Here is a 23,623-nt window from a genome sequence, read left to right as displayed (position 1 = left end):
AGTTATTTTAGCTGAACAAAACAGGCCTTTACACTCTAAAAAATGCTGGGTTAAAAAGGGACAAACCCAGTTATTGGGTTGTTTTGACCCAGCGGTTGTGTTCAAAACAACCCAACTGCTGGGTCAAAACAACCCAATAGCTGGGTTTGTCCCTTTTTAACCCAGCATTTTTTAGAGTGTATGCTGTTTAGTATCGTAAACTGGCATTTGTTAATACATTATTTTTATTTATTATGGTAATCATAATCACACTGCCTTGTAGTGCAAACTGTTGTTGTGTAAGTCTTCAGAAAACACAAGAATGCTTTATATGATGAACAGGGGCCGGCTGCATAAACTGCTTAGACTAGTCTACCTCATGAACTTTCTGAAGTGTCAATGTTTTGGTTGTGGGGACTTTCAATGGATGGATAAAAATCTGTCAGGTTTAATTAAAAACATCTTTAATTGCGTTTCACAGATGAACAGAAGCTTGAAGGGTTTGGTACAATGGTGAGTAATTAGAATTTTCATTTTCATTTTCGGGAGAACTATACCTTTAACACAGTCAGTGTGGGACGGTTCACCTCTAACACCTCTAATAAAGTATTAACTATGAATGACATGAGCTGAACCTCTTTCATTCTCACTCTCGTCTCGTTCTTTTCTTCCTCGTGTATTTTTCTGTGCACACATTGCACATGAATAGCACGCAGATATGCACACACATGGAAATATTAGAAACACTAAAGGAAAGCCGCTGAAGGTTTGTAAGCGCAGTGCTGTGAACACTCTGCCCTCAGGCGACGAGTCTGTTATCTTCTCTACCTGTTAAAACAATTACAGCCTACAACAGGTGCTGCACTTCCTGAGTTCCTGAGCAGATCTCCTGCTATCACCCGCAGCTACATCCTCGAAAAATCACATTGAGATTTAAATAGAAGGAGGGGAGGCATGTTTTTATGGGCATATTGAAATGGCATTTCCCAGCTGACAGCACCAGCCCAGGTTAATCAAAGCACCTCTGCCAGGAGAAGTCTGCTGCTAACAACAAACTTAATTCACTTGACTTGTTAGTGATGTTTGCTAAAGCAAGCATCAATAAAAAAAACACACACACACGCGCGCACGCAAAAGCATGGAGAACAAGCAAACAAAATGAAAAACAACACCCAGAGCACCCCGTCACTGTAGTGTTCTGAGTTTTTCATGGGCCATGACATTTTGCAAAAATCTAGTGATAATCTAGTTGTCATTATGTGGGTTTGAGGGCTTTGGGGTTGCAGCTGCAGGGCTGATGGGGTAGATTTGTATTAAAGCCCACTGAGTCATGAGCACATCTGTATGCTGCGCTGTCACAATGCGAACATACAGATGGCCTTCACAAGACCTAGATCTCAGGACCTAAAGCCAGTTTAAACCTCCGGATAGAGTGCAAGCCTAGCAAAGCCCACACACGAGTGTGTGTACACCTGCTCAAACAGAGCACAGCAGTGCATGCGTGTGTTTGTGTTTGGAGGGAGTCGGTGTTGATCAGTGGCCCTGGTGTGTTGACGACCGACACAAGTGAGAGAGAGCGGATGAAATGAGATGCAGTTTAAACCTCCGGATAGAGTGCAAGCCTAGCAAAGCCCACACACGAGTGTGTGTACACCTGCTCAAACAGAGCACAGCAGTGCATGCGTGTGTTTGTGTTTGGAGGGAGTCGGTGTTGATCAGTGGCCCTGGTGTGTTGACGACCGACACGAGTGAGAGAGAGCGGATGAAATGAGACAGCAGAACATGCATCTCTGAATCTCAAAAATGAGTGTTTCTACTTGACATTTGATAAAACAAGCAAATATTCACACGTCCTATCTGTAGTTTGTGTGTATCATCTGATATTGATTCTTTAAGCTTTAAGAATTGAATTTACTCATGTCTAGAAAATCCTAGATGATGTTATCTATGTTCAAACATACAGTATCTGAATGCTGCTTTCTAAATGCCAAACACCAAATGCAAAGCATGAAATGCCACGTATGATAGCATGATATATCAGACAACCGGCTTTTGGGTCACCAGTGGTGTAAAATTATAGTTACACCAGACCTGACTGACTAGATTCCACAATTATTAGAGGTAAAAAATAAATAAATAGTGAACTAAAGTCATTGCATTTGATGAATTCCACAGTTTTTTAACTAAAATATGTTATTTAGACAATGTGGTTGGTGCAGAACCGAAACGTTTTTGAATACGGGTGTTTGAATGAATCCACATCACTATGATCAGATGCTTTCTGAACTGCTGTTTTCTCACCGCTGTCATTTATTTATTTTGTTATTGAGAGGATAGCGTGCAGCACATATTTACATATCCATCTATTGTGAGTACATAGATGTGGCCTTAAAGCAACCCGATCTCATGAAAGTGTGTATAAATAGTACGCCAATTAAAAACGAAAACTCGTGGTATTGATACGCAAAAATGGATTTTGGCGTGTATATGCTACGCGATGGGTAGGTTTAGGGTTGTGGGGTAGATGCGTATCATATGTACGCGAAAACTGCGTATCATATGCACGCCAACAAATTTTGTATCATATGCATGCAAAAACCGTGTATTATATGCACGCCAAACACATGTGTCTCATATGCACGACAAAGTCAATTTTTGCGAATCAATACCACGGGTTTTCGTTTTTATTTGGCGTACTATTTTTAGGCATTTTCATGAGACCTTAAAGATGTTAATAAAACCCAGTTCAGTTGCAGCTTTGCTTGGTTTATTATAAAATATCCTTCGTAAGTCTTGGGTAGACTTAGGAAGAAGTGCCAGAACTGTCACTGGTGCCCCTCTAAAAAAAAACTAGGTGCATGATAACCCTGCATGCACATTTTGTCAGCATTTGTAAGGCACACTGGCGTCCTGCCCACAGAATGTAGAGATGTCCAAATCAGTCACTTATAGGGTCCCATGACAGTTCGGGCTCTGCTGCAGAAGCCTAATGCCCGAGTAGACAGTATAGAGCAGATCTTCTATCTTAATATATTCTCCTTCTGTTCTTAAAACCTGCGTTCAGTAAGGTTTGTGGTTGATTTTATTACATGCTAATCCTTGACCAGTGCTTGCAAAGTCTTAGTGTAGTCAGAAATCAATAGATTATTTTTGTGTGAAGAGCAGGGCGGCTTTATACAGTAACTATAATGAACCTTTATCTGCTGTTCAGTCACCCACACTGCACCTCAGCCGCTGTGTGTGGGGTTCGGATAGAAAGCTTTGCTTTTAGTCTTAAAGGTTATGCCGGTTGATTGCACAGTAGTCAAAGGTTTCTGTGAAGTGCCTATAAATGAAATGCCTATGTGTGCCTGGACGTCATGTGCCATGTGATGGTGGAAATTGGTAGAGATTTTGCAATACTGATTGGCAGATTAATTTCCGCAGCTAACATTACGCACTGCTTCAGGTTATTTAGGCAAGATATCAGATGAATATGAAAATACAAAGCTTGATGTGTCCCGACAATTCAAGACAAGGAATAATTTGTTATTATTAAGAACAACATCCAGTTGTATATGGCTGCCAAGCAGTGTCACATCTGTATAATGTGTATATCAAAACATAGTTTTCATCTGCTTCAAACACAGCTCATCCAATCAGAGTCACAGATCCTTTTATAATATTAGTTCTACTGATTCTTAACCAGAAATATTCATTGATATTCAAAAATAATGTTATCTTTTGGTTTGCAGCCAAATAAATAAATAAAAAGCTTTTCATTTGTAAAGTATACACAAGTCTACACATAAAGTTTACAGAAAATTATCCAACACTGGCATTGTGTAAAATTTTGGTCATACCAGCTACCTATATATATATAAAGAAGAAAATGAAATGTTTATGTAATTAATGTACAGAAAACCTGAAGATTGAAATGCATCCTTCAGACAGGATAATGATCCAAAACCCAAAACTTTAGTCCACCTAAAGACTCACCAGTCAGAATACTCTTGTTAAAGTTCTGGTAAATGCTAATGTACTCAAAACCACTTGGAGTTCTTACACGTATCATTAAATACAGCAGGGCTCCATTCTGTAGCAATATAACGAGAACAATGTGTCTTTTATGATAGACAATGAGCCTGATAGAAACCAAGACGTCTGCACATTAGTACTAGTTTGCACTTTAACTGCACACTCAGATTACACTGACGCTACAGCATGCTAAACTAGAGACAATAATCTGGAACAATGCAGACAATTTAACAGAGACTCATCTGTTCAACCCCGAGAAACACGCAAAAGGAAAGGCAGCAAAAAGCTGTAGAAAATCACAAGGACAAAGTGACAAGAAAGCACAAAACTCTTTCAGAAGAAAGAAAATGTAAAGAAAAGATGTAGAGAAATGTCAGACCTCCTAGCTGTATTCTGTCTACAGCCTTGGGATATAAAGCTACAACACTGAATATTTCGACATTCATTCCCTTGATTTTCCCTTTCCTTTTGTTTCCAAAGAAAATCACATAAAGAAATGGAAGTTCTAAATAACATAAAGAAAGCATATTAAGCTGTTTTGAAGATGAAACCAAACTGATTTTTATGGGTTTTATTGAATTATCTATCTTGAAATAACATATATTTGTAATTATTTTATTGTTTATTTATTGTTTATTCTAATCAAACTGCATTGTTCAATGAAGAACATATGTAAAACATGCAACATAATGGCATAAAACGTCATGGCATTATTTAATCACATACTGTAAAACATGAGATATGTATCTGCTACATATCACATACAGGTGCATCTCAATAAATTAGAATGTCGTGGAAAAGTTCATTTATTTCAGTAATTCAACTCAAATTGTGAAACTCGTGTATTAAATAAATTCAATGCACACAGACTGAAGCAGTTTAAGTCTTTGGTTCTTTTAATTGTGATGATTTTGGCTCACATTTAACAAAAAGCCACAAATTCACTCAACTGTCTGATCAGCAGTCTTCCCCATGATTGTGTAGCCTAGTGAACACAACTGAGAGACCATTTTGAAGGCTCAGGAAACCTTTGCAGGTGTTTTGAGTTGATTAGCTGATTGGCATGTCACCATATTCTAATTTGTTGAGATAGTGAATTGGTGGGTTTTTGTTAAATGTGAGACAAAATCATCACAATTAAAAGAACTAAAGACTTAAACTACTTCAGTCTGTGTGCATTGAATTTATTTAATCCAAGAGTTTCACAATTTGAGTTGAATTACTGAAATAAATGAACTTTTCCACGACATTCTAATTTACTGAGATGCACCTGTATATCCTTAAAAAAATGCTTATGTATGCAATGCTTTAGGCCAGGATCTAAGACCAAGTATAATTTGTGGACTTTCATGTTTGTCCAACACGAGGTTTAAACTAGATTTCAGAAGCTGATAGTGATTTTAAAGACCACTTGAAATCAAAAGTGGTTTTGGTTCATGTCTGCTAGTTTTAATATCATATAGTTACAGTATATGTGTACACTAATAGCTATATGATATGCTCCGCTGCAACATTTTGTTTCCATCAGATATATATTTACAAAAAAAACAACGTTTGTCAAACCATTTCAGGGGGTGTTTAAAGCTTAAACTGATAAGGCCGTGGCTTACAGGAAGTGATCCAATGAGATCAAACAAAAGCTACAGTAAACACAAACAACAGACTGAAAAGAAGGGTTTGGGAAATAAAATGTCTGAGCGCAGAGCCATGATAGCAGGAATAAATGAGAAATGGACAGATGATGGCAGAAGACAAGAGAAAGACAAGTACTTACTTCCCTGTTTATCCGAATCTAAGAGATCCCAGACACAGAGAAAGAGGGATGGGTGAAAGAAGAGAGAAGAGAAACAGGATAATTAAGATAATTAAAGAAAAGAGAAAAGAAATAAAGACATCAGGAGTCAAATTCTCCATCCTGACCACCTGCAGTGAGGAAATCAATTCAAACTGCCTGCAAATTAGAGTTCAGAGTCGCCATGCACTGTTTGAGAAAAAATACAATAAAAATAAAATAGTCGATTGTATTCTTTAGTGTAAAAAAACAATGTGTTTTAGCAGCACAGTAAATAACTTAGTATAAGTAATTTTGCCATTCACTATGAAATATTCATATTTCATACAGACTAAAGGTCTCAGAAATTTTCGTATACGTTTTTTCGTATTCGTTATCCTAAAAATTCGTCACGCGCGGAAACCTTGCACACTGAGTCCGATGCGTATTAATTAATCCGTTGCGAAAAAATTTGCAAAACAGCACTAAATGGAGTCTTCCAGCAGTGAGGATGAGTTTGTTGTCTTCTCACTTCTTAAAAAGAGAAAAAGAGAGGAACTATTGGGTCCATCCAATCCTGAGATGTAGAGAGGACGGAGAGTTCCCCTTCAGGAGCAGCGGGATTATCCCGGGACGATTCAAAGTTTACTTCAGGATGTGTCAGTAGCTCAGTTTGATGCTTTTGCTAGCGATACTAGAGCCACGTATTAAAAAGAAGACCACCAATTTCTGTGAACTCAGTGTGCAAGGATCTATATACAGTGCTTTGTGCTGCGAGACGAAGTGGATGAACTTGACAATCGCCATTCTGGGTTTTGGCGTTCGCTTGTACGGTGGCTCTAAACTGTCAAAACACCTCTCAAAATGCTTGCTATGGATGCGAAAAACGAAAAAAATCGAACCCGATCCAAATTATTTTATGACGGATCTCTAAACTGTCAAAACACCTCTCAAAATGCTTGCTATGGATGCGGAAAACGAAAAAAATTGAACCCGATCCAAATTATTTTATGACGGATGAATATTTCGGAGGCAGTGTGTAAACGTGAGGTCGTATTTATTTTTTAAAGTGCGAAAATTTCGGATGAAATTTACGCACTCGGTGTGCAATGACCTTAAGGGTGAGAATTTTAGGCAACTTGCATTTTGAATTTTCAATTCAATATGCAGTCAAATTTGAAAACTATTCTTAATGACGTAGAAACGTAGAGTCGCAAGTCTTTAACCCGTTGGGTTTCATCAAATTCTGTTTTATGACCCACGTAACAGAGGTCAATGCATTGCCACATCAGAGCCACATTCTATGTTGTCTTTGTCATTAAACGTTAACTGTTTTCTGTGGGCAAACACAACAATGACCGTGATATCTTGTGGTATCTTGTCATTGTGATTGATGCATAAATAAATGTATTATTTTTAAATATCAAGTTCATTACGCTGGACATTGGTCTGTTGTTTTCTACAAGATAAAATTATCTAAAACATATTTGTCCTTTGTCCTTTTTTGTCCAAATGTAAACAAATTTGTCCTTAGCAGTTGAACTTACGTGAAGATTCTCGTGTATATTTGTTTACACAGTCCAAGCATCTTTCTTATGGTTTGCTGTAAATGTCAGTACTGATATATATATATATATATATATATATATATATATACATGGTTTTTTTTTTGCTTTCAAAACATATATTTGCCAAAAACAGTACATTAAATATTGGTTGACAACATTTAAACTGTGCTGTCTCGTTTCCAATATTGCCTTATTTTGGTGTAAGAATCCGTTTAACTTGCATCACAACCTTAATAGTGATTCTCATTCAAGAATCCAAAAAGTCAATCCACTGTTTTCATTAATCACATGGGGATTTCATTCTTGCGTGTGAATCACCATTGAGGAGGAGAGAAAATCAAGACATCTGGTTTTCATAAAGGTTTTAGTATCAGACCTCTATAATCAGAGCCCATTTCTCATCACCCAAAACCTGCCACTCAAGCACAGCCCAAGCAGAAAGAGTGATTCGGGTCTGTTCATTTTGAAAGTGCTGATCATAACAACAGCTCCTAACACACTTCAGCCTTGAATAGAAATAAATGCTATTCAAACATATAATAGAAACCTGTAGAGCCATAAAAAAATTGACAAAACATCTAAAAGTTAGTCTTTGGAGTCCTTAACTGTCAAAACACCTCTCAAAATGCTTGCTATGGATGCGGAAAACGAAAAAAATTGAACCCGATCCAAATTATTTTATGACGGACGAATATTTCGGAGGCAGTGTGTAAACGTGAGGTCGTATTTATTTTTTAAAGTGCGAAAATTTCGGATGAAATTTACGCACTCGGTGTGCAATGACCTTAAGGGTGAGAATTTTAGGCAACTTGCATTTTGAATTTTCAATTCAATATGCAGTCAAATTTGAAAACTATTCTTAATGACGTAGAAACGTAGAGTCGCAAGTCTTTAACCCATTGGGTTTCATCAAATTCTGTTTTATGACCCACGTAACAGAGGTCAATGCATTGCCACATCAGAGCCACATTCTATGTTGTCTTTGTCATTAAACGTTAACTGTTTACTGTGGGCAAACACAACAATGACCGTGATATCTTGTGGTATCTTGTCATTGTGATTGATGCATAAATAAATGTATTATTTTTAAATATCGAGTTCATTACGCTGGACATTGGTCTGTTGTTTTCTACAAGATAAAATTATCTAAAACATATTTGTCCTTTGTCCTTTTTTGTCCAAATGTAAACAAATTTGTCCTTAGCAGTTGAACTTACGTGAAGATTCTCGTGTATATTTGTTTACACAGTCCAAGCATCTTTCTTATGGTTTGCTGTAAATGTCAGTACTGATATATATATATATATATATATATATATATATACATGGTTTTTTTTTTGCTTTCAAAACATATATTTGCCAAAAACAGTACATTAAATATTGGTTGACAACATTTAAACTGTGCTGTCTCGTTTCCAATATTGCCTTATTTTGGTGTAAGAATCCGTTTAACTTGCATCACAACCTTAATAGTGATTCTCATTCAAGAATCCAAAAAGTCAATCCACTGTTTTCATTAATCACATGGGGATTTCATTCTTGCGTGTGAATCACCATTGAGGAGGAGAGAAAATCAAGACATCTGGTTTTCATAAAGGTTTTAGTATCAGACCTCTATAATCAGAGCCCATTTCTCATCACCCAAAACCTGCCACTCAAGCACAGCCCAAGCAGAAAGAGTGATTCGGGTCTGTTCATTTTGAAAGTGCTGATCATAACAACAGCTCCTAACACACTTCAGCCTTGAATAGAAATAAATGCTATTCAAACATATAATAGAAACCTGTAGAGCCATAAAAAAATTGACAAAACATCTAAAAGTTAGTCTTTGGAGTCCTTCTCACCGCAGAGGTTTTGATTGCTCAATTCCACGGGATAACCTTCCCACCAAAAGACGGCAAAATGGCTTTACTGAGATTCCAGCAGAGATAGTTAAAAAAAAACTGATGCTTCTTATGTGGGACAGGAACGTATGTTTGAAAGCCGTTATCCATCAAACGGTTAGGATTAGGAGCAAAGTGTTCAGAATCTACTTTTTAGACAGGAAAGTGTCACGTGTCTAAGATTTGTGCTAAGAACTCTTTCTGGGAAAAACGTAACGGACAGCTGAAATACTGAAATAAAAACAAGGTTTGTGGAGAAAGTGTCAAAACCAGACAGCAAAGTCATCAATGGATAAAATCTCTCGGTGAGAAAAGGAATTAGCATCAAAGCCACATAAACGTGTTAATGTGTACACCTTCACCGAAAGCTAGAGTGAGAGAAACACCTCTTACTTGAAGGCAACATGCCCAGAGAAGGAGGTGTGAACAAAGGAGTGTAAAACAGAAAAACTTACATCGATGTAGTTTGCATTGACATAGTCTGAGTTAGGATCGGCCAGGAGAGAATGCATTTTCACACGGTGACGGTCTTCTGTTAGGGATTAAAAATGAAGAGCAATGCTAGTCAGTGATGATAACAATAACAATATTAATAATAATAATATAATAATAAATAATGAATAAAGCTCTGTTCCAAATCCAGATGAGCTACCTACAGTAGGTAGGCTGTGATAGCTGTGCTCTATTTGTAACTCATTGACTGTTGGACCCAGTATTTGTGCTATAATCATTACTTTGAAGAACACTTACGACCCAGAAGGGTGTCATGTCGGCCCTTGGTCTTGTCCTTCTTTTCGTTTATGTCCCAGCCATCGAAAAAACTCTGCAGACACACAAGCAGAAGCATAGAAATGATTGTGGTGTGCTGGACACTATACACACTAATGGCGCTTTTCCACTGGTACGGCACGGTACGGTTCATTTTTGGGAGGTTTTCCACTGGGTACAGTACCTGGTACCTGGTACTTTTTTTAGTACCACCTCGGTTGGGGTTCCAAGTGTACCGTACCGTTACCAAAATGTAACATGTAAACTCTGCTGATCATGGATTGGCCGGAGAGAATCGTCACTACCTGCGTCACTGAACTTGCGACACAAACACAACAGAACCGCTAGATTTAAATCAGCACAGCCAGCGAAGGATCGAACGCAACGGTTTTGAACGAGCACATCTTTTTTAACAACCAAAAGGTTTTGTTGTCTGTTGCGGAAGAACAGACGTTCCTCTTGTTGATAGCAGAGGAGCGGATCCAGCGAGAGCTTGATGGGGCGACGCGGAATGAAAACGTTTTTTTAGGAGTCATGGCAATGGAGTCATGGTCAACTATAGACATGTGAATAATCCCGCCCACTCTAAAGCGGTACTGAACTGCAGTGGAAACGCAAACCGAGCCGAGCCGAACCGTGTCATGCCGAGTCGTACCACGCAGGGGAAAAGCGCCATAACATTCAAGAAGGAATTAGTACATACAGTAAAGACGCATTAAATTGGCATCAAAGTCTTTTATAATGTTACAGAGGATTTCTATTTAAAATCAGTTCTGCTCTTCTTAACTTTCTTCTGAACTTCTCAAATAATCCTAACAAAACAAACACATACCACGAGTTATGTAATCAGATGGCTTTGTTTTTAAGTAACAAGTAATGCATTACTTTTTTAATTTACAAGAATATATTCGAGTTACTTTTTCAAATAAGTAACACCAGTTATATTATAATCAAACAAGCAAACCCAGCCCTGATTTTAAAAGTAGCATAGTAATATTGTAATGCGTTACTTTTAAAAGTAACTTTCAACACTGATGGTTTCCACACAAAAATAAAGCGTCACAACTGTTTTCAGCTTTGATCAGAGGAATCATTTTACAAAATATACTCTAATAGAAATAGTTCATTTAAATTGCAATAATATTGCACAATATTACCGTTTTGACTACATTTTTACGTCTTTAAAACGTTTAAACATATTACAGTACAGTATATTGTTATTCATGTTTAGGCAAACACACCTTTCTATGCACTACTGCGCTATTACTGCTGCATTTATTACTATATTTATGAACGTTATGCCAGCAGTTTGCCATCACATGATGATCAAACTATAAAGACGGGCATTATAACTGTATCCCAGTCAACCTAGCACTCAAAATCGCTCTCTAAATGCTCCATGCAAATTGCGATCAGCAGTAAATGTGTGCCTATATTTGCTGTATTACCGCATTTGCATAATTCCTTTAGTGAAGGTGGTAAAATAACACAGACAACACATGCAAATACATGAAGCTATGGGTGTGCAAAGCATCCTTAATGAATCCCTCCCATGCTTTTTCTTCATCATTTGGGGTTTTGATGTGATATTGTGCAGAACACATTTAAAGGCATTCATTGTGTGATTGGCTGTGCATCTCTGTCACCTAAACATACACAGGTACTGCTTATTTATTTAGTTTGAATGTGATAATAACACATGTATATTTCTTTCATGTAATAAAAGTGTTGTAATTACTGTCAAACTCAAGAAAAGCATGTAGCTGATAGTTTTCAGTGGCTTCTGTGTGCACGTACGCGTTGCGCACTGCCTGTGTACTCCAGCTGCCTAAGTGCTTTCTAATGCCGCCTAGTTTTTGAGTTAATGTGTGACAGCTGTTTAAGTTAATGTGTGACAGCTGTTTAACACACATTCCCCCCGAAAGCAGGTGAAGCGTAACACCTGGCAATTACATCTAAATGACTGTAATTTAAAAAAGACCCCCCAAAATAAGTGATGCAAATACATGAAGCTATGGGTGTGCAAAGCATCCTTAATGAATCCCTCCCATGCTTTTTCTTCATCATTTGGGGTTTTGATGTGATATTGTGCAGAACACATTTAAAGGCATTCATTGTGTGATTGGCTGTGCATCTCTGTCACCTAAACATACACAGGTACTGCTTATTTATTTAGTTTGAATGTGATAATAACACATGTATATTTCTTTCATGTAATAAAAGTGTTGTAATTACTGTCAAACTCAAGAAAAGCATGTAGCTGATAGTTTTCAGTGGCTTCTGTGTGCACGTACGCGTTGAGCACTGCCTGTGTACTCCAGCTGCCTAAGTGCTTTCTAATGCCGCCTAGTTTTTGAGTTAATGTGTGACAGCTGTTTAGCACACATTCCCCCCGAAAGCAGGTGAAGCGTAACACCTGGCAATTACATCTAAATGACTGTAATTTAAAAAAGACCCCCCAAAATAAGTGCAAGTCACGTTTTCCCACTCATCCATTAAGTCCCCTTTGCTCTCGCATTCTATCAAGTCAGACGCAGTTAACAGAGCAGATGCATCATCAGGATGCTGACGTTAATTTCCTGCTGGGCACAGAGCTTTTTTTTTGTTTTTAGGGGTGTGTGAGAGTTTTATTTTGTTCTAAAACCAAAATGAATCCAATATGGAGGCCAAAGTGAGAGGAAATGTAATTATGAATATAATTCCAGAAATTAATCACTGAAATATACTTTTTACAGATTTAACTTATATTTACAGTAAAAAGTACATATATTTCATTAATTGAATAATGTAAATATATAACATTTATATTCTTTATTATATATACTGTCAAATGCCTTAAAAACACAGGTGGTAAAGAGCAGTGTTGCGGGTAACGCATTACAAGTAACGTGAGTTACTTAATCAGATTACTTTTTTTCTAGTAATTAGTAAAGTAATGCACTACATTTGAATTTACAATGAAGTATCTGAGTTACTTTGTGTGAGTGAGTGTGTGTGTGTGTGTGTGTTATTAAGAAACAAATAAGCAAGCCCAAAGTAAAAAGTTACTTTTTATGGAGTAACGCAATATTGTAATGCGTTACATTTAAAATGAACTTTCCTCAACACTGGTAAAGAGAAATCCACATGATGAATCACAAATAGCTTTTAAATATTAATATTAAATAGTAATATATAACAGGTGCACAGTGTCATACACACAAATACAAAACACCATCATGGTAATGCGCATGAAACTAAAATAATGCAATAAAAAAATAATTAAATAAAAAAAAATTTTTTTTCAATTTTGGGAATATCAATTTAATATTTTTTTCTCTGCATATGATATATAAGATGACTTATCTTTTTCACTCCAAAATAAATTTCTGTAAAATTACATTTTAACAGTTTTTTTTTTACCACTGAAATTTAAATATTTCTAAAATGTCATCAAAATCTTATCTAAAATTCTAGTTCTTCCTGAGGTTTTGTGCTAACCAGTCACAGCTGCAGAGAGAAACAAGCCATTGTGTCAGTCACTTCAGTTTCTGTTCGTTCTGTTGTAATGTGTACCCCTAGTGAAAAATAAATATCCTTAAATGTGTTTTAAATACATTTCTTCCATGCTAAGTATACTACAAATACATTTTCATTTTTATGTACTTAATAAAATATCTTGCAGTTGTACTTTTAGTATACTTAAAGTCTGCTAAATTGGAACAATTAATTTTGTACTTAATGGACTTTTTTTTTTGTGCAGAAGTAGTGCTGAAGTACAATTAAATATATACTTAGTATATTTTATTGTGCTAAAGCGGAACTATTGCAAGTATACTTCAGGTACACTTTAAATATTTTGCATTTAAAGTCCGATATTACTGAAAGATCATACAATCCTCATCAAAAGTGACATTAAAACATTTTAGACTTAATATTAAGAAAAGTGCACTGTGCACAAGTAGTATGCCAAGTAAAGTTTAATTATAGTTTTATATCAGCAAGTCTCAAGTTGTCTGTCAGTAAATATGTTAATAGATTTGAACTATACTTAGTATGAAACTATTAATAAAACTATTTTAAATATTTTACTTTTTTACTAGGGACACATTACAGAAAACACACCTGCGTCTATCCTGCCTCTAATGGAGACACTACTGTAACTGAAATCCTGCAACAGGGAACCAGTGGAAGTCGTGGCCGAATGGTTAGAGAGTTGGACTCGTAACCCAAAGGAATCTCGTACCTGCAGGGATTGTAGGTGGGGGGAGTGAATGTACAGCACTCTCTCCCACCTTCAATACCACGACTGAAGTGCTCTTGAGCAAGGCACTGAACCCCCAACTCCTCCCCGGGCAAAAATGGCTGCCCACTGCTCCGGGTGTGTGTTCACGGTGTGTGTGTGTTCACTGCTGTGTGTGTGTGTGTGTGCACGTTGGATGGGATAAATGCAGAGCACTAATTCCGAGTATGGGTCACCATGCGTGGCCACATGTCACGTCACTCACTCAGTGTCTGTTTGGACTGCCTGCTATAGAGGGAAGCCTTTTGAGACAAGCAGTGACCAGGGTAGAAAAGGGATCTTTAATAATTGTTGTGTATTGGTTGACTATTTTGGACCTGTAGAGCTGAGCCAGAGAGGGAATCTGGCAGCGATTGCTGCATCAGAGCACCAGATAATGTGTTTCTTTGAACAATCATTAGCAGAGCCAAACAATGACAGACGATGCAGTTACACTTTCAACGATGTGTCTGATCAACTGTATATGACAGATATGCAATATCTGGGTATGTTGATGCATTGATGTGCTTTCTGACAGACTGAATGATTTCATCACATGTGAGAGGGTTTGAGATCAGAGTTAGACCACATTGACTGGAGAAACTCTGATCACCTGAGAGGAAAGTGCTGGACATTGTTTCCTCAAATCAATGAAAATTTCAGCAGCCTTTGTGGTGCTGATGTGAAGACTTTAATTTCCCTTTTTAAAAAGACTAATGCCAGTGACATTATCCGCACAATTCTGTAGTTTGACTGAGAAAGAGTTTGGTCATTAATATATCTAGGATGATCATATAAAACCCTGAGCTAAAGTTCATAAACTATATCCTGCCCGCCTTTTGGATCCAGATGTTGTAGGACAAATTGTAGGGCAATTCTCACAGCATTAGTGATTTCAGATATTGTTTGCAGAGCGAAGCATTCAGTTGAGCACTGCAATCACTGAGGCACGTTATTTGGTCCTTTTTGTGGAACTGAAACAATACCAGAAGATTCCAAACAGTTAAGTACTGTACACTGAGAATGATTTGTTGAATAAATAAAGTAGGCCTAAATTTAAGAGTTGTATGTATTTCAATTGCTTATACAAGTTCATTTGGATTGCACATAAACAGAAATCTATATTAATTAAAAAATAAATCAATGCTAAGAACTTCATTTGAACAACTTTAAAGATGATTTTCTCAATATTTAGATTTTTTTGCACCCTCAGATTCCAGATTTTCAAATAGTTGTATCTCGGCCAAATATCAGAATATATTTCAGAAAATTTACCTTTATGACTGGTTTTGTGGTCCAGGGTCACACACACACACATACACATATATACATATATGTACAGTGGGGCAAATAAGTATTTGATACACTGCCGTTGAGACTGTGGTCCCAGCTCTCTTCAGGTCATTGACCAGGTCTTCCCGTGTAGTTCTAGGCTGATCCCTCATCTTTCTCAGGATCATTGATACTCCACGAGGCGAGATCTTGCATGGAGCCCCAGTCCGAGGGAGATTGACAGTCATCTTGAATTTCTTCCATTTTCTAATAATTGTGCCAACAATTGTTGCCTTCTCACCAAGCTGTTTGCCTATTTTCCTGTAGCCCATCCCAGCCTTGTGCAGGTCTACAATTTTGTCCCTGGTGTCCTTAGACAGCTCTTTGGTCTTGCCCATAGTGGGAAGGTTGGAGTTTGATTGATTGAGTGTGTGGACTGGTGTCTTTTATACTGACAACAAGTTCAAACAGGTGCAATTAATACAGGTAATGAGTGGAGGATAGGAGGGCTTCTTAAAGACAAACTAACAGGTCTGTGAGAGCTAGAATTCTTGCTGGTTGGTAGGTGATCAAATACTTATTTCATGCAATAAAATGGAAATTAATTATTTAAAAATCATACAATGTGATTTTCTGGATTTTTTTTTTATTCTGTCTCTCACAGTTGAGGTGTACCTATGATGAAAATTACAGATCTCTCCATTCTTTGTAAGTGGGAAAACTTGAAAAATTGGCAGTGTATCAAATACTTATTTGCCCCACAGTATATACTGTCTTTTAACGGTTCAGTTTAATTAAATGCTTGAACACATCCTGTTCTTTGACCTCAAGGCCACTAAAAGAATTTGTAGAAGGTGGCAGAGGGTTGTTTCTGAGGGAAACGATAGTTCTTTTAAAGTGCCACTGTGGTGAATGGACATGCTAGCTTTCTCTTAGGATTACAAATCACCTTGGTCCAAAATCCCATTTCACACTGGGTTTCTGCATTCTGAATGTCTGTGTGGCCAGCATTTGGGCCACAGCTGAACGGGATATTAAATGAGTTCTGATTGGCTGTGATTGCCACTTCACTCGGCATTTGCTTTCAGTGAGGACAGAAAAAGCACTTGATGCTGGATACTTTGTGTGGTTAGGACATAGTTTTTGTATTTTTCTGATTTCTGTAGTTCAACCTCCCTTTCAATTACCATCTCTTCTCTCTTCTCTCTCTCTCTCTCCCTCTGTCCATCAGTCCTCTTGTCACTGAAGATCACCCCAGGCTTAGCTGCTACACAGCGAGACATTCTCATCAAAGACTACCATTCTTTCATTCTTCCTCAACCAAATCACATAATCAATATTTCTGTCTCCACCTCAAAACATTTCTCTTGCAGACAGTGATTCCTTGAACTACAAAGTTACCCAGAAACAATTCAAAATAAATACATCCTGAGCAAGATTGTTCTGATTTGAAACATCATTTTGAGGCTGATGGGTTTTCCGAACTCAGGTGTGCTAAAACGGTCGTCTAGGGTATAGTTCGTGTGAACTCCGGTGGGATCCATGTTGGTACGAATGCAATCATCCTAAACTGCAAAAGTGAACTGCCTATTAATGACATGTAGTTCTGAGCTTTGTCAGTTATTTTTAGGAATATTAGATATTTTATTTAAGTTTGGGAGCAGCATTGCAGACACTGAAACAATAAAATAAATGTGAGGACATGTTTTGCCGTTGATGAATAATCTATGAATGGAAAAGCACATCATTTATGTGCTTTTGTATGTTAATCACATCAAAATAAATGTACATCTTTGACAAAATACTATTAAACATAATGATGTGAAAAGTACTTTGAAGTAAAACTTTTAATTGTTACATTATTACAAATTACACTTTTTAAAAGTCTACTTAAGTGTGTTAAGAAACACTATCATAAAAGCGTGCTCACTTTAAGTACACTTAAGATGCCTTTTATTACAATATTAATTTGCAAGTACTTTTTAATTTAATTAATTTGCAAGTACTTTTTTTTCTTTTTAAATATATTTAAATATACTAAGTGCACTTATTTTTAACAAGGAACTGCTGGTGCACACACTCTGCAAAGTTCAGGAATTACATATATATTTCAAATGTGGACATTTTTCAACATGTGTATGGAATACACAAGTCACTCCTGAACTCATGATAGTTGACGTGGTGATAACAATAGCAAAGCTCTGGATTATTGTGGCTGTAAACAATAAAATAACAGGTGCGCATACTAGGACTACGTGGGCGACGGGCTACGATGCAGAGTATTTTGTTGCAGACTAGTCACAGACTTAAAACATCTAAGAGTGACAAGCTACAGTCTTGTAAAATGTGTGAACATGGCCTACATTTGACCACGTTACTATCAGCCTGTACCATGTCAACGACGTGTTCAGCAGAAACAATGAAGAGGTTTTTAGCAGAAACATGAGACAGCTACAACAACCATACAGAAATCGAGGTCCTAGAGTTTCACATGCACAGTCCACAGTCCTTTTCCAGTGTCAGATTGAAGAGAAAAAGTCTGAAGCATGGATTCTAGAGGAGGGGTTCATGTGCCCTGCGGGCTCAGATTAATGACTCAACAAGAATATATCTATTCTATTGAGAAATCGTGGTGAGTGCAAAGAAGAACTGGAGGTATTATTAATACATAAGTGGAATATTTTGAATGAGAAATGTATTTTGTGAAGGGCTGATATGAAAGAACTTTCATAGAAAAAAGTTTGGCAGCACTTCACTCACATATCAGTCACGTTCTGGAACAAACACGCACACATATGTAAATACATACATACATACGTGTACGTATACTATTAATTAAGTTATTAATAAGTTAATTAATAAAAACTAATTATATGATTTCATAATGTACATTATATTATAATTTATTTTATATTATATTATATTATATTCATCGAATTATGCATTTATTATGCATTAATAAATTAATATCATGAATTTTTAAGTGTAACTTTCAACTTTCAACTTGCCTGAAAAACAAAACAAAACAAAATAGAAAGAAAGAAATAATGAATGAATGAATGCGAGTATGAACTGATGCATGTAATTAATAAAACACAAATATGAAAATACATACATACATATAAATACATACATACATACGTGTACGTATATATATATATATATATATATATATATATATATTAGTGCTGTCAAACGATTAATCACATCCAAAATAAAGGTTTCTGTTCACATAATATATATGTGTATACTGTGCATATGTATTATGTATATATAAATACACACACATGCATGTATATATTTAAGAAAAATATGTTATGTTTTTATATTAAATATATTTTTATATAATATAAAATATAATAATAAAAATATATAAATGTATATACATGTAAATATTTTCTAAATATATACTGTATGTGTGTGTATTTATATATACATGATAAATATACACAGTACACACATATATTATGTAAACAGAAACTTTAAGTTTGGATGTGATTAATCGCGATTAATCGTTTGAAAGCACTAATATTGTCACGAATCCGGTCCGTGGCCTTCCGGCCGATTACCAGTAGAGGTCACTCTACCATTACATTGACTCTCACACTACACAGACTGATACATGTCACTCCGGACTACAGTTCCCATCATCCATTGCACTTACACAGCTGAATTCACTGATCACACAGCCGTCACTAATCACACGCTCACCTGAGAGCCATTACTCACTCTATTTAACACCCACTCAGTTCCTGTTCAGATCGCTGAGTATTGTCTAGCATTTTTCACTCCCCTAGTGTTAGCTGCCTTACCGAGCCATTCCGTGTTTTCTGTTTTAGTCTCGTGTATTGTTCTGCATTTTCCACTCCCTTAGTGTTAGCTGCCTTACCGAGCCTAGTGTCTTGTTTTTCCTTGTTTTCATCATCTTGCCTTGTCTGTTTCCCCGTGTTCTGATCACTGCCTGTGTACCTGGATTATCCCTCGAGTCTCGCCCAATTGGATACTGTTCACCCCTGCCTGGACCTTTGCCTTGTACCTGGATTATCCCTCTTGCCTTGCCATCAGTATACCTGTTTGCCGTTGTCTGACCTATGCCTGTTTTTGACCACGTCTCTTGCAAATAAAGCCTTGCAGATGGATCCGCACGGTTCCTGTGTTCCCTCCGTTACAAATATACATATATATATTCAAACTGAATATATTTTAAAATATACTTTATTGCTGTGATCAAAGCTGAATTTTCAGCATCATTACTTCAGTCTTCAGAAATCATTCTAATATGCTAATTTGCTGCTTAAAAACAATTCTGATTGTTATTCATGTTGAAAACCGTTTTTGCTGTTTAATATTCTTGTGGAAAACCATTACTTTTAGAGGATTTACTGTAGCATCTTTTTTTTAATAACATTCTACATGTTTTTAATGTCACTTTTGATCAATTTCATGCATAATTGAATGCAACAAAAGACAAATAAATAAATACATCTTACAGACCCCAAACGTGAATGTTAGTGTGTGTCATGCGATGTGAATAATATACAACGGTCAAATTACAAAAGTGACATTATATATAAAAGAAAAACTGCGTAAGAGCCCTTTCCCAAGTGGTTTGTTAGATTTCAAACAATAGTCATACAATAGTGTCTAAAATGAAAACAGCAGATGTTTGATCAGATGACACTTGATTGGATTTTTCCTCCATTCATTTTAAGTGTAATTTAAGGTTATTAAAATGTCTAAATACCTTTGGGAGCCAATGTAGGTTCTTTAGATATCTTTTAAGCTAATAAAGCTGTGCTGTTTGCTAATAACACTTTTGCTTCAAGTTTCAGAAACTCATTCTCCTTTAGTTTCACATTACTCCATGCCCTTGTCTTTTAAATCTAACCCAGCAGGCATATACTTGCAGAATTGCTTGTCAAACCCCCTGTAAACTCAGCGCGCTCTCACCTCATACTCCTGCTTGAAGCCGTAGCCCTCTCCTGTCTTCATCTGGTTGATGTGTTGGAGCAGGTCTGCCACTCTCACGGCCGGGTGGAGCTGGCCTGTGTGGTACGGAGAACTTTTCCTCCTGCAGTGTCTTCTGGGAGAGCCACCCAGCAGGCTGCTGGACTCATTCACCGTGCTGCGCTGCTCGTCTGAGGAGCGAGAGGAAGAGAGAGAAAGATAGACACAAACTGACCCAGGTGCAAAGGGAAGAAGCTACAGTGCGCTCAAAGGTAACGTGTAAATTGCAGCGGGAGTCGCTTCACTGGAGGTGGTTGTGCGAGTGTGAATTGAAGTAAAACTGCAGGGGTGGAGATGTTAGAATGGTGTTGTAAGAAGCAGACGAGATATGTTGGTCCAGCTTGATGAAGATGGCCTGCATAGTTTCATATTTGAACCATCTCTCTTCCATGTAGTGGCGTTGGCAGATTTTTTAACTGGGGCACGAGCTCCAGAGAAGTACTGCTGTGTCCCAGTAAAATATTACTGATAAATCCTTGTCTGGAGATAACCATATACCAATCAGAGAATCATTTTTACCTCATAATATTGTACTTTATTTGATAGTCTACTTTACACGGTCTACTAACTATAAGTACCTTTCCAACTAGATTTGCAACTACAAATGTCCCAGTGACAGCTTTTGTACCTTTTTTTTCCTGAGAGTGTATAAGTAACTTTGCAAGTACATGTCAACTTATTTTACTAACCCTAACCATAACCTGACAGTCTACTAATATTCTAATGAGAGTTAGTTGACGTGTTTGCAAATCAATGAGAGTTAGTTGACATGTTATTACAAAGTTACTCATAATTAGTAGAATGCCTACAATAGACTATTGAAATAAAGTGTAACCATCTTCAGAAATCAATTTATATTAGCGGTTTAAAATCAGAACTATAACATGCTATAACAATCATGATTTGCAAATTAATCACTTCTGAACTAATCAGTCAAAGTGTTTGCAAAAAGGTTTGAAATAGAGGTCTGCAATCCCAAGGGATCCGTGGGACCCCGACCCAGCAGAGTCAAGCTTTTAATTGCTGAGAGTGGGTAATTGCTAATAGTGATGTATGTGCAGAAAGTGGGAGAAAGAAATTAACCAGGGGCTCCTGCAAAATATAAATATTTCAAGATTAAATAAAAATTACTTCATTATATTTTATGTCATTCATGTTATTTGTCTGCTGAACAACAAACGTGAAAGTCACGGATGGGAGTGGGACAAAATATGACACATATTTGTGCATGAGCGAGACGGATTCTTGCAAGAGAAGGACTAAAAAAATGCATCCCGCATAGACCTCTAGTCTAAAGCTGTTTGAGATTCAGTCTGATTACTTTGGGCAGTTCATTTCCATAGGGAAACTGAGTCTTAACGATAACTTATAAACCATTAAAGATGAATCTACTGTGAGCTTTGTGAACTCAGAGGTTGTTAAGCAATGGTTTGTGCTTTTGTTGGAGCCATCTGTTCGCATTATTCCAACTTGTTTTTAAAATAATTGTGTTTAACAGCTAAATTTGGGGTAAAACAAATCACACAGCAAAATTACATAATTGAAAAAAAAAACAGAATAGAATAGAATAGTTCAAACTCAATGTTACACAGCCAAGTACATGATATAAGCACAGGTATCTGGCAGACAGCGCTCTCATTTACTGGCACTCAACAACACTCTTCTGTTCCAGGGGACGATAAGGAAACTGACTCAAGACTCAGAGAGCAGTGGGAGCATCTTTAATATGCGGAGAGCAAATGCAAACAATGGCTAATAGAGATAAACAGCATTAATGGTGTATTGTGACTGTAAACATCCCAACAACACTGTTTACTTCTTCACCTGTTTTCTACTGCATGCATTATATATTGGAGAGAGAGAGCGAGAGAGAGTGTATGTGTGTGTGTGTGTGTGTGTGTGTGTGTGTGTGTGTGCAATGCTTAGCCACTAGAGATGTAACGATTAACTCAATTTATGATGTGATACGATTCACGTTACTGATTTCACAATATGATTTTCTCCCAATTTTTTTTAACAAAATGAGAACTGAAAAGACGTCCTTTTTATTATTTTTTCAGAAATAATTTCTTTGTGAAATCGAAATATGTCACATAACAAAACTAAACTGAAATGTTAAAACAAATCCCGAATCAAATAAATAAATCATAAAAATAAAATAAATATCTTCATATAAACAAACTAAGGCTTTGCCTGTCCTGAGCCCTTTCCATTCAAAATTAAAGGCAACCACAGTATTTTAATCACAATCCAAACAAAGTTGCTGCATAAATGCAGCATGAACAGTTTTACTTATTTTTATTTTTATTTTATTTTTCGTTATTAGATTGTATAATTTCAACAGAACAGAATAGTCTGACTTTAGCTTTGTGAAACTATTCTACATAAAACACATCTGCAGGAAACAGTAACAGCAGAAGCTCTGAATGAGACACAGATTCACTCTCTTGCTGCGTCCCAATTCGCATACTATCCATCCTAAATAGTATTCAAAAATAGAATTAGTATGTCCCAAATCATAGTATGTTTAAAAAAAGTATGCCAAAGATTCCCAGATGGTCTACTACTTCCGGTTAGAATTCGAAGTGCAGATCGATGCACACTCTAACGGCTAATATTGCCCACAACACATTGCGCAGTGGACGAGGATTCAATTAGAACTACAAACATGCATTAAAAATGTTAAAAACTACAAACATGGTGGATATACACTGTAAAAAATGACCGTGAATTTAACGGTAAAAGACTGTAAAAATGCTACAGTAAAAACCTGTTAAATGGTTAACGGTAAATTCCCCTACTATATACGGTGAAAAACTGTATTGGACAAAACATGTAATTTTACGGTAGTATACCGTTTTTGGAAGTGTAAAAGACTGTATAATATTACAGTGAATAACCGTAAATTGACATTCCCAGAATTCCCTGCATTACATTTCAAATTTGATGGGTTTTTTTGTTGAAATAACTGTTTCTTCTTAGTTTTTTCTAATCAGTTTTGTATATTAGCGTTGTGTGTTACACCTAATGTTGTTAAATGAATGTTTATTGCATTATTTCAGTTTCATGTGTGTTACCAGGATGGTGTTTAGTGTTT

General features: G+C 36.6%; 1 protein-coding gene across 1 annotated transcript in view; it reads right to left on the bottom strand.

Annotated features, from left to right (window-relative positions):
* LOC107595905 (receptor-type tyrosine-protein phosphatase U-like) overlaps positions 1–23,623 on the bottom strand; it is a 271,117-nt gene that overhangs the window by 36,096 nt on the left and 211,398 nt on the right. The window contains exons 17-20 of the mRNA XM_016286495.1: positions 20,470–20,657; positions 9,969–10,041; positions 9,674–9,750; positions 5,767–5,788 (exon numbers count right to left, since the gene is read on the bottom strand). Coding sequence (XP_016141981.1) covers positions 5,767–5,788; positions 9,674–9,750; positions 9,969–10,041; positions 20,470–20,657 — 360 coding nt within the window. The remainder of the gene's footprint in view (positions 1–5,766; positions 5,789–9,673; positions 9,751–9,968; positions 10,042–20,469; positions 20,658–23,623) is intronic.

Source organism: Sinocyclocheilus grahami, unplaced genomic scaffold (genome assembly GCF_001515645.1).
Source record: "Sinocyclocheilus grahami isolate Dianchi unplaced genomic scaffold, SAMN03320097.WGS_v1.1 scaffold210.1, whole genome shotgun sequence".
NCBI classification, from domain to species: domain Eukaryota; kingdom Metazoa; phylum Chordata; class Actinopteri; order Cypriniformes; family Cyprinidae; genus Sinocyclocheilus; species Sinocyclocheilus grahami.
Note: the sequence above shows the minus strand (reverse complement) of the source record. Positions and strands in the feature narration are given on the sequence as shown.